General features: G+C 53.8%; 1 protein-coding gene across 3 annotated transcripts in view; it reads right to left on the bottom strand.

Moving 5' to 3' along the window:
- Window positions 1–4,207: 4,207 nt before the first annotated feature.
- CEP131 (centrosomal protein 131) overlaps window positions 4,208–11,709 on the bottom strand; it is a 30,323-nt gene continuing 22,821 nt past the window's right edge. For 2 of the 3 annotated variants that reach the window (XM_032797294.2, XM_075071905.1), the window contains exons 18-26: window positions 11,441–11,642; window positions 10,832–10,939; window positions 9,969–10,086; window positions 9,528–9,602; window positions 8,041–8,183; window positions 6,672–6,849; window positions 6,320–6,516; window positions 4,668–4,728; window positions 4,208–4,539 (exon numbers count right to left, since the gene is read on the bottom strand). In XM_032797294.2, coding sequence (XP_032653185.1) covers window positions 4,465–4,539; window positions 4,668–4,728; window positions 6,320–6,516; window positions 6,672–6,849; window positions 8,041–8,183; window positions 9,528–9,602; window positions 9,969–10,086; window positions 10,832–10,939; window positions 11,441–11,642 — 1,157 coding nt within the window. In that variant the 3' untranslated portion in view covers window positions 4,208–4,464. The remainder of the gene's footprint in view (window positions 4,540–4,667; window positions 4,729–6,319; window positions 6,517–6,671; window positions 6,850–8,040; window positions 8,184–9,527; window positions 9,603–9,968; window positions 10,087–10,831; window positions 10,940–11,440; window positions 11,643–11,709) is intronic. The other variant, XM_032797296.2, reaches the window with a different exon arrangement.

Genomic DNA, 11,709 nt, shown 5'->3' with positions numbered 1-11,709 from the left:
TCTCCTATGTCCATCTCCACCTCAGTCCAAGTGTGCACATTTTTAATATATAAGGCAACACCTCCTCCCTTTTTTCCCTGTCTATCCTTCCTGAGCAAACTATACCCATCCACACCAACATTCCAATCATGTGTATTATCCCACATGGATACGGAGACACAGACTAATCAAGGCACACTAGACCAAACTGAATGGTCAACTAAACAAATAATGTCTGTAAGAGGTCTGCTTGCTCGAAAGTAACACATTGTTGAAAGCTGTAGAAAAAATAAGCTCTCAAATGTGTGCTTGGTATGATGTATGTCAAGTCACAACATGGAATGGAGTTGAATGGGCAATGGTATTCTGGATTTCTGGAACTGCCATATTATTCCTTTTATGTGTCTGTTGTGGATATCAGATGTGTAAGCAATATAAGGAAATGCAGGCTTTGTGGAAAATGCATAAGGTTGAGTTGTTGGTTTATGCTACTAATCATCGTAAGATAACGCTTTAAGTTTTATTGAAACCAGAAAAGGAGACACATGATCTAATAGTTAGCATACAAATAGCAGATATGATTGATGTGATATTACAATTATCTTTGGTAATTGAATATCGAATGGGGAACTGTTGGGACGGTGCCAAATTGGTGTGGCCGTGCTGAAGGAATGGTCTGAGCATAACTTGACATGACTTAAACATGGCTGAAGGGCTGTAGAGGATCCTGGGAGCAGGGTCCCTTTAAGCAGAAGCAGATTTGATAAAGGACTGACGAAGTCTGCATGTGTGATTGATACTGAACCTATTGGTAGGCAAATATGGGCCCACGCAAAAGTAAATATCACACGTATAAAGTTCCAGCATGGTGCACAGGTCAATCTAGTTGTAGGGACCTTACAGCAAAGAGAGCCAGAGTGACTCATGAGTGAGTAAACAGGGTGATCTCTGTTCAATACCACCATCACCCAGCCCCTTCTAAAATACCAGTCAGATCAAATTAGTAACCACATACCCCCCGCCATGCTTTTAAGAGATGTGGCTCCTTTGAGGAATAAGAATATAAGAATCAAGCAAAGTAAATTACTGTGGTTGGGATTCCTTAATTGACGCTTGAAGAACCAATGCTGCCAGACAGAGTAGCCAAACCTCTGCTCCGTGGGCTCGAGGACTGTGAGCAGAGCGGTCTCAAGGCACAAGGCCTTGCCGCGAGGGAATCTGAGACAGACCAGAGGGCTGAGAAGAACAGACCAGCAGAGAAGTCGTCGTCTATAAAAATTGGTAACCACCTTCTCTGGTGGCCAAGCAGGAGCTGCGATGCTAGGACAGGGCCTGTTTGTGTACATTTGTGAAAGACTCTGGTTAAGAGGAATGTAGAGCTCTTAAATGTCTAACATAGGAGTTATGGGCTTAATATACCCCTTTACCGCTTGTGTAATTCCTTCCCAATAAACTCCTGTGTACTGAAGATAATTACTGCGGACCTTTTTCAGTGGTATGACAGTAATCTGCTCCACTGGGAGCCAGTAAAGATCCATTTCAGGGGTAGTAGAGGCCCCTGTTGCCAACTTGGGAGCTACCCTGTCCCCTCTTGGGAATGCTCAGCACCCTCCATTCCCACTGCCTTCTGAGGGCATTCAGCACCATGCAGGATTGGCCTCAGCTTCCCTGCCATGGCAGATCCACTGAGTCCCCACCAAGCTAAGAGAAATAAAGGCAGGGAAGTTACTTCAGGGAGCTCCTCCCTGCCTTCCTTCCCCCATTATCTCAGCACCTTCCTGGAACAGACACCAGAGAAGCAACCCAGCTTTCCAAACACCAGCAGCCCAAGGTCACCAGTGAATTAACCCAGCAGCAGTGCCTCCCAGTAGCTGGCCTGGATGAAAGAAAAACATCAGCTCAGCCTAGGCACAATGCCGTTTCCCTAGGCAGGAAACACAGGATGCACCTGCCAGCCACGCAGTCTGAAAACCAAGGTGAGCTGTATGGGGAGCTCCTAACCAGAGAGGAAACAGGCCCAAGGTTGAAGTATGCCATTTCCTGGAGAGCTTCTCCCCCCACCCCCATCTGCAGACAGAGTGAGACTACGCAAATCCCTGGCTGGATGGCGAAAGCCCCAGGAAATGTCATGTCATCCTCTCAGGACAGGAGCGACCTGGAGCACATGGGCTGCACCTGTCGCCTCAGGGTCCCAATGCACTTTACAAGCTGGGATAATCCGTACCCTACAGATGGAGAAACAGATACAGAGAGGAGAAGCGACAGCAAGTGGACTGAGGTCTGCTGTTAACCAGTTCCCTGCTCCTCCCCCAGAGCACGCCCTGCTCCCAGCACCGGCAATGCTTGGATGGTGGTAACCAGCTCAGGGGTAGATGCCAACAGTTTGCAAGTTGGCCGTGGGCAGGACTCCCTTAGTCAGCAGAGCACAAATAAGAGGTAAGAAAAGGGGATGAAAACCCCATCCTAGTCCTGGGAGGCCCCAGAACAATGCCAGTCAACACGCGCCTGCAGGCACACGCCAATGCTCTGTAACAGTCCACACAACAGGTCTCTCTCTGCAGGATCCCGGCCATGGTGAAGTCTGAGCTGCATCCCAGGGAGCCTTGCTTCTGAGAAGAGCAGGCACAGCAGAACCTCAGAATTATGAGCACCAGGGTTACGAACTGACCAGTCAGCCACAAACCTCTTTTGGAACTGGAAGTACGCAATCAAGCAGCAACAGAGACCAAAATCAATCAAGCAAGCAAATACAGGGCTGTACTGTTATATGTAAACTACTAAGAAAAGGGAAAGTTTAAAAAAAGATTTGAGAAGGTAAAGAAACTTCCTGTGCTTGTTTTGTTTAAGTTAAGATGGTTACATGCAGCATTTTTCTTCTGCATAGTAAAGTTTCAAAGCTGTATTAAGTCAACGTTCAGTTGTAAACTTCTGAAAGAACCGCCACGTTTCGTTCTGAGTGACGAATAGCCTCCACTCCCGAGTGTTCGTAACTCTGAGGGTCTAGTGGAACAATGAGAATCCCTCTGCACAGGAAGCAGTAATGCTGTAAGGGCCTAGCAAACATTACTCAGAGCCCAGTCCGCTGTCTTGGCAGATCCTGGCACCATTAGCTGTAATGGTGGCCAATCCCTCTGCTTTCCCATTGCTGCAGGCAGGAGCCTGGGAGAAAGGAGCTGGAATGAATGGAGACGAGCGAAGAGACCCTGGAAGGGGCTGTCTCAGCCTTCTGGCCTGACATGCTGAAGCAGAGGCACCTAGCTGCTGATTCCCGGTTCCCTTGGTAGTGTATTTATGCAACAGGGCCTGTTATTAAAGGGTGTCACTGCTAGTGGCAGGTGGTGGACTGAAGCCTGGGGACTGAATTCCGCTCCCTTGGCACCAGATAGCTTCTTTGTGCTGCCTCACCTCTGGCAGGAGCGCAGCCAACGCCCAGTGTCTACCCCAGTTACGGAGAAGGCCGTTCTTGAAGCACCCTTCTGCGCATGGCACGGAGCGTGACTATACGGGCTGTGCTGGCTGATCACTAGCACCAGGCCTGAGGTGAGTGAGTCGCCAAGGAGGAGCAGCCTGCTGCAGTGGGAACCTTAGCTAGGGATTTCATGACTCTGATGCAGTTAAAATGCTAGCATTAACCGGGCACTGAAGGCGGGGCGGGGTGCGTGTTCTGTGTACCAGCCAGCAGGATCACCAGGCTGGAGAGCACAGCCCTGACCAGAGACATGTAACCAGGGCTTCTGCTGATCAACCATGGGACAGTGATAGCACACTCACCCCCCCTGCCACAGGCTCAGTACAGTCAGCTGCACCGATGTCGCACACATCCAGAAGCATACGGTGATACGTCCAGCTCGGTGTGTGGGCATAAGGAGAGCAGAGTGGGCTGAGGGCTGGCTCAGCTCTGCTGGTAGGAAGCAGTGAAAGTGCATTTCCCACTCACCGCTCTGCTCCATCCCTCTAGCCCTTTGCTGAGAAGTGGGGATGAGTCCTCATTCACCGCGGGCAGCCAGAGTGTCTGGATCACACTAATCCCTTGCATCTGACCAAGAGAAAAACCTGGGGACCAGCAGGTGTTAGGGGAGGCCCAGGGCATGGGCCCACGCTGATGAAGGGTCGGAGGACATGCCCTGGTGCATACCCAGATGCTGCTCAGTAAAGGGGTCAAATGTTTGCTCTTTCAGCAACTGCACAGCACTTGCCCGTCCCCGCAGCAACCACAGATCAGATGGACTTTAGAAACACGCACGCAGTTTACTGTTAAAATACCACAGAAAAGCCCGAGCACTGGGAGTCCTCTCCAGCAAGGGGTTGGACTGAGGCACAAATAACGAAAGTTGTAAAAAGAGAACAGCACAGGAGGAGGCGGAGACTCCACTTCCAGGCCCGCGCACATGGAGCACAGACCCACAATGGGCCACTTCCTGGGAAATGGGAGCCCTTGTTCCTGCCGTACTGTGGGAGGGTGACGGCACCCTGGCAGCTGGGCTGCTAATTAGCAGCCAGCAACTGTTTTCGCTGTTGCTCCAGCAGGGCCTCCAGGTGATCTGCCCGCTTCACAGCTGCCTGGAGCACACAAGAAGACAGGAGAGGGAGTCGAGGTTAGACACGTGGCAGAGGGGCACAAGGAGGGACAGAACTGGTGCCAGAGATCCTACCCCAGCATCAAGGCTCCTTTCCGCCGGGACACTTACTTCGTACTGTTTCCGAAGAACATTCACCATCTCCTCTTTCTTCACGATGGCCATCTTCACTCTGCACAGAGACAAGGGAGACACCCGATGGCCGTGCTAAACACCTGACACATGGCTGGGATTCAGCACAGCAGCGGCCAGCGACAGGCACTGGCGAGGTGACAACTGTCCCTCTCCACTCCTGGGACTCTCATGCCCCTGCACACACTCATCGAGCCTGTTGCGCTGATGAGAGGGTGTCGTGGATCAGATGTTAATAAAACTCTTGCGAGAGGGTGGCAGAAACAGGGAGCATCTTCCCTGTTATGACATGGAGCAGTTTGGGGGCCCGGATCAAGTTACCAATGCCGAGGAGGTAACTTACCCAAAATACCCAAAATGCATTGAGCTGACTTGAGTCCTAAATACTGCCTTTCCTTTCCAGACTCTTTCTGGTGCTAGCTGCACTCCTCTGCCGCTTTGCCAGCAGCCTATCACAGCCCTTGGCACCAGTCTTCCTAGCGCCAACTTGGGGTGACCTTTCCCAGCGACTGTATGTAGCAGAGAGCTGGACTTGTCACCTCACGCACAGCATGCTGGTCTCGCAGCAGCCTTGGCCCTGCAGGGAGGTCACCGATGCTCACCCTGTTAGATGCACGGTGGGGAAGCGTCTCATCCTGAGCCACAAAACATGTCAGTGTCAGAACAGGGAGCTGCTCCCAGATCTCCTGACTCAGCCTTGTGCCTTACCACAAGACCATCCTCCCTCGTCAAGAACACGAGAGGAAGAGATGGGCCCAGGCAGTGGGGAGGAGGGGACATGCAGAGGGGCTGGAGCTGTCACACAGCCTGTGTGCAGACACCAGCACATCGCACCCAGGGCCCATTCCTCCCCAGGTACCTGCCGAGTCCTGAACGCACTTAAAACCACACAGCATGAAGGACGATGCCCACAGCCAGCCCCAGGAGTTCACGTCACTGTAGCGCTCCACCCGAAGCTGCTGGTCAAGAACCTCTCACCCTCACCCCTCCCACCTGGCCTGATGGTGCAGTCTCCCCCCCTTCTCTTCCCCCCAGCTGAGGGCTCTGTGCGAGAATTCCCCGCCTTCCCTGACAGCAGGATCACCTCCTGATCTGCTCCTTTACCTTTTCGGCCAGATTCTCAGTGCTGCTGTTTGCCATCTTTGGCACACTAGGTGTAAAGAGCCAGGTCTGCTGCAGGGGCAGCCTGGCTAGATCCATGGCAGCATCTGATCAGAGCCGATCGTAGGCCGGGTATAACCCAGTTGCTCCCAGCGCTCCTGGATAGTCACACTGAGTGGCACATGTATGCGCACACATCTGCACTCCTCTGTCCTCTCCCAGCAGGAATATCTACAGCACCAGACCAGCTAGAACTGCTGGGCCAGCAAAGGAGCAGCTCCTGTGGCTTTCCAGGGAGAGGCCCATATGTCTGGTGCCACAGGGCTGCCACTGGGCCCAGAGGGATCAGCACAAAGCAGCAGAAACCACAGGCAGGTAGTTACAGTGACCCAGGGCTCCATGTAGGCAGGCATGTGTTAGAAAATGCAGTGCTGGGACCCAGGGTGACATGGGTCTGTTCTGCATACGTGACACAGGCCATGGAGCTCAAGCTGCTCCCAAGCCCTGCAGAGCATGAGCTCAGCCCTAACCTCTTATGAACCTCTTCCAGCTCTTCGTCCTTGTCCCGCGCTATCCTGTCCAGCTCCAAGAGCTGGCGGGCTCTCATCTCTGACATCTCTGCCTTCAGACGCTTGTTCTCCTCCTCCGTCCCCACCAGCTTGTCCGCAAACTCCTGGCGAATCACCTCCGACAGACTGCTCCTCTCCTTGGCCAGCTGGTCCTTCACCTGCAGAGGACAGGAGAAGTGAGGTGCTCTGATGGGCACGGAACATCCAGGGGGAGCTCAGTGCTACAAGAGGGGGAGCTCACTGGAGAGGATCCCACACACCTGGGCAGCAGAGCTCCTGCCCAGTCCCAGTGCACAGCCTGCCCCTCACCCACCTTCCTGATGTCTTCCATTTCCTGCTCCTTGTGCTTTATGAGGCCCTGCAGGTGCATGTTCTCGCCTTCCCGCTCAGCCAGACGCCCCTTCAGCTCGTTGCAGCGCTCCTGCAGCTTCCGCTCAGATCTCTCCAGTTCCTGCAGCTCCACTTCGTACTTGTCTCGGACCCTCTTTATCCTGGGGGAAAACACAGGAACAGCCAGCCTGAATCAGAGCCGAGGCCCATCTAGCCCCATTTCCCACCCCCAGCCAGCACCGGATGAGAGGTGTAAGAGCCCCACAACAGTAGATCCGGGATAATCTTACCCCACATTGGCTCTCAGCCTTAAGCAGATGGTTTCATATCCCTGCCCCAAAGATGTAATTCTGTTAACTCTGGATGTTCTTCTTGTCCACAGAAATGTTCCATCTCTTTTTGAATCTTGTTAAATTATTGGCCTCAACTGCCTGTGGCAGTGGGCTCCACAGGCTAACCACACATTGGGTGGAAAACCCTTCCTTTCATCATTTTTCAATTTCCCACCTTTGAACTACATAGAATGTCCCACGGTTTGAGGGGGCAGGGGCAGGCAAGGATGCTGGGTAAATAAGGCCCTAAAGGGAGTCAGGTTACAGGGGGAGGGAAGCTCAGTGAAGGACATCAAACTAAAACAGCTTTCACTCCCATAGGTGGCCTCCTCAGCCACCTGCATGGCACTGTGGGAACCAGACACTGGGCCTGTATAAAGGAGGCCTGCCCAACGGCTATGGAATATCATTTGCAATCCCTCCTGGCTTATTTAACCCCTTCCCAGCCACGGGCATGGATAGGTGCCACTAGAGGTTTTCTATGGGGAAGCATCTGCTTCGCCATTCAGCACTCAATAGTGCAGACCTTCAAGCATGCTACCTCTTCGCTCCAAAATTAACAGTGTTCAAACTGCACACACAACTGTGTGCCTAACTAGGTGTGCAAGGCTGCGAGTGACGGTGCAAACTGGGCTTTTACACACACAAATCCTTAGATGCATACCAGCCAGTGATGCAAGCACTCGTAAGTGCACACACAAATCAGGCACACAATTTCAGGCTGAGTTCTGAAAAACCAGGCCTTTACAATGAAGCGTAAGTGAAACGGTTCTCCAAGTATGAGTACCAGGGCACTTATTTTCACTGCTTACTACTGTGCACCTTAATTCCTGGGTCAGGGTGCTCCAGAGCTCCCCAACTCACTGAATCACTGCTCTCCTCCACTGAGGTATGGAGCCTGGGGCATCCTCCCACACTCCGGGTAGCCTGTTCTTGGCAGGGAGAGGTGGGCCCAGCTACAGAGCAGGGCTCACTCACACAGGCTCAATATGTCCCTATGGCCACCTGGCCCCTTCCTACCTGTTTTCTGCCACCCTCTCGCACTCTTCCTTGGTAGACGACATGTCGGCCTCCAGGCGCTGGATGACCAGCTCAATCTCTTTGTCCCTCTCTTTCCTCACCTCCTCCTTCAGCTCCCGCTCCCGGGAGAGCAGCCAGGCCTCCTGGGGACAGAGTCAGACATGGGATTGTGATAACTGGGCCTATACATTTACCTCAACTGTGGAAAGTGACTGAAAGTTCATACGGTGCCGTAACAACCAGGCCAACAAACATTGACAGGGAAAGGTGCAACAGGAAGAGACAGACAATCAGTCCAAACCAAAAGGCTTCCTGCTACACCTCAAGGGCTGCGTTAAAATCATGCCTGATAGACAAGACAACGTGAGACCAGAAATTGTGAACCACCTTGGTGCACTGGAAATCAGGCCAACAGAATGAGAGGATGGGCATCCCCATCCACCACTTCTTTCTGAGGTCCCCTAGAAGTGACTTGAGGTTGGCAGCTACCGCAGCGCTGGCTGAATGAATGAAGGGGAAGGCATTAGCTTTGCCATCAGAGTTACCACCCCTGCCACCTCCTGGGACCATGAACTTTTTTCTTCCTAATCCTGAGAGATATCCTGAGCAGACCAGGATAGAGATGGGGGCGCCCAGGTGACATCATCACCTCCACTGGCTCCAGCTGAGTCCTGACCACCACCTGGGATGCGAGACTGTCACACTCCTCCCCCCACCTGGTGTCTTCTTCTCCACTTTAGTTTTCTCTTGGCGATCTCCCTTCTTTTTCCTTCTGCCTGAGAAGTGTCTGGCTTAGCCAGCCACGACAGTGTATTTTGCAACAATGCTGCGAGCCTGTGACCAGAAAGGCAGCGAAATGCAAGGTCCTAAACAGCCTGTCGCTGGTACAAGTTTGTCAGGTCTCAGGGTGGCTGATCAGATCGTGGGCTGGGCCTGGGGTTTCCCAACAGCGAGGATGCAAGTGAGAGTTAACAGCAGAGACTGAAGCTGCATTTTCTCTCATCGCTGTTCTTCTCTCTTCCCTTTTGTGGGTCTTTGTCTTGCTTTGTCCTCTAGGAAATGAGATGGGACTTTAACAGCAGAGCCAGCTCCAGCCCCCCTCCACTAAAGCTATCCCTTTCCCCAAAGACCGTTATCACCGTCTCAACACCGTCTAAGAGCCGGTCAGACAAAGGGGACTTTGTAAAACCTCTCTCCAGCGAAAGGGAACAGGAACAAGGGCTGCTGTCAGCCTGAAGGCTTTACTCAACCTGTTATATTCCAAAGGCTCTCACTGGTTTTCTGTACTGTTACGACCAGGCGAAAAGGCCATTGAATGGTGTGTTTGCCATGGTGCTAAATGGGCTCAGGGCTCTGGGTACCAGCCCCCAGACTGGCACTGTTTAATGTTGGACAGTGACTGGGTCATGTTAACACCGACTCTTCGGGCCCGACTATTCCATCTAAATTCATAGAACAGCCACATTCGCAGACAAGTGTGCCGTTACCTCCTTCTTCCTGTAGTTGGCCTCCCACGCCTGCTTCTCAATCTCCAGCCTGTCCTTCAGCACCTTCACCTCGGCCTGCAGGAGGGAATAGTAGAGTAAGAAACCTGCTTAAGAGAGTGCCACGCACTGCTGGCCAGCCAGAATGCCCCATGCCTTCCGCAGGCGACACCTAGCCCCTGCTCCAGGAGGCAGTCTGCTTCACCCAGCATATCAGAAGGAAAGGTGTCCACATTGCTGAGAGGGGCTTGGACCAGCCCCGCAAGCTGCACCCAATGCAGGAATGTGGGTGTCCAATCTGCACCCCATGGCTGACAGGAGTGTGGGGTGCAGCTCATTTCAAACTGTTCACAAGGCCAGCCTCAGGGCACCCCGGGGCTATTCTATTGCCCAGGGCTAGAGCCAGGAGGAGACCACGCGCATGGGCTGGGGTCTGGGGCAGACCTGGTGCCGCCTCTCCTGCTCCTCCTTCCCCTTTTCATACTCCTCCTTCAGTGCCTTGGTGACTATGGAGCCGTTCTCCTCCAGCTGCCGCCTCAGCTCCTCCAGCTCCGCTCTCTGCCTGTTGGACACAGGGTCAGTGCTGTCAGATCACTGTCACAATGCCCCTCACCAATCCATGGCCCAGTGAGCTGGCAGCCCTACTGGACTCAGCAGGACTCTCGCCAGGCGTCAGTCACTTGAGTGTCTGTGGCCCACCCTGGCCCCTTCCAACACTCGCAGCACGACCTCCCCAGTAAAAAGCCAGCCCTGCTATCCCTAGGCCCAGCAATGCTCGTCGCTCCATGAGCTCCCTCACTGCAGCCAGACTGGGCCGTCAGCTCCCACCCTATTCCAGACAGGAAACAGAGCCATTCTGCTTCCACAACCCGGGGAGCAGGAACTGCCTGTCTCCGCTCACCGGGGAGCGCAGTGAGAAGAACCTCACAGCTGACCTCTCCTCCAAGCCCCACCAGCCGGGATCAGAGCTGCTTTCCCAGCTCTTTCCTCCAGCGTGCTTGCGACTGCACCCCATGGCACAGGCTGCAGGGTCTGCCAAAGCCAGTGGGAACGGCAGCCCCTGAGAGACATTGGGGCCGGCAGAGACAGGATTTGGCCTAAAGGTCTGCACTCTTGCTGGACTAACAGCATGGTTTTAGCCAGTTCCTTGATCAGGGAAGAGCCTGAGACCCTCAGTTCCACCAGGAGACTGGTAACGCCCGGCACGGGCATTCGCCTCAGACAGCCCAGACGAGGTGGGCGGCGTGAGGGAGAGCTCAGGCTAGGCATCAGGCACAGATTCATCATCTGCACCAGGCTGCTCTCACCTGGCTGCCTGCTGATTGAGCCGCTCCTTCTCCTCAGCAACCTCGCTGTAGAGCCTGCGGCGCTGCTGCTGGAATGCCTGCTCCTCCTGCTCCAGGTGCTTCTCGTACCTGACGTGGGGAAGGACCGCTCAGGGAACTCACTTGCCCTCACCATGCTGTCCCTCTGGGGTTATGAGTTTATTAGTGGGACTCAGATCTGCAGGGTCGCTTGCCTCTCCACCCCCTGCAATGCCCCAGCCCTGTTACGCCGCTCTAGCTTTGCGGGAAGCATTCATTTCGCTGCTAGCTGCCCTCGCCTCTCCTCTGAGGCAGATAGGGGTAGCTGCCCATGTGGGGAAGGAACTTCTGCAGCTGAAATCCACCAGCAGGCCGCAGGCTAACGGTGGATATTGGTAGCTCATCTCCGGCTGGAGTGCTGGAACAGTCTGGCCAATGAGTGCTAGTTTATCCAAGTGGGTGGGACACGTGAAGGCTTGAGTCAAAGCTGCAGCTGCCCATCCAGTCTAGGGGTGATTATCTCCCCCAACCCCTCTGACTCCCGCACAGGACGGAAGCAGATGGGAAGGATCCAGTGTGAAACTCCAGCCTTTCCTCTGGGTCCCTACGTACCGCTGCCTGGCCAGCTCCCTTTCCCGCTGGCTCTGCTCCTCCTTCTCCCGCTCCAGGAGCTCCCTCAGCTCCTCCGTCTGGCGGATGTAGCGTTGGGCTGCCCGTTCGTCTGACTGAAGCAGCTCTGCCTCGTGCAGCGTCTTCAGCTTCTTGATCTCCTGCTTGTGTTTGGCAATTAGTTTCTGGATCTCAGGCTCCAGCCCTGGGCGTCGAGGTGGGGCGGGGGGAGGAGAGGGGAAGGGAAAGGACACTCAGCTGGTGATACTCAT

This window comes from Chelonoidis abingdonii, chromosome 13 (genome assembly GCF_003597395.2).
Source record: "Chelonoidis abingdonii isolate Lonesome George chromosome 13, CheloAbing_2.0, whole genome shotgun sequence".
NCBI lineage: Eukaryota > Metazoa > Chordata > Testudines > Testudinidae > Chelonoidis > Chelonoidis abingdonii.
Note: the sequence above shows the minus strand (reverse complement) of the source record. Positions and strands in the feature narration are given on the sequence as shown.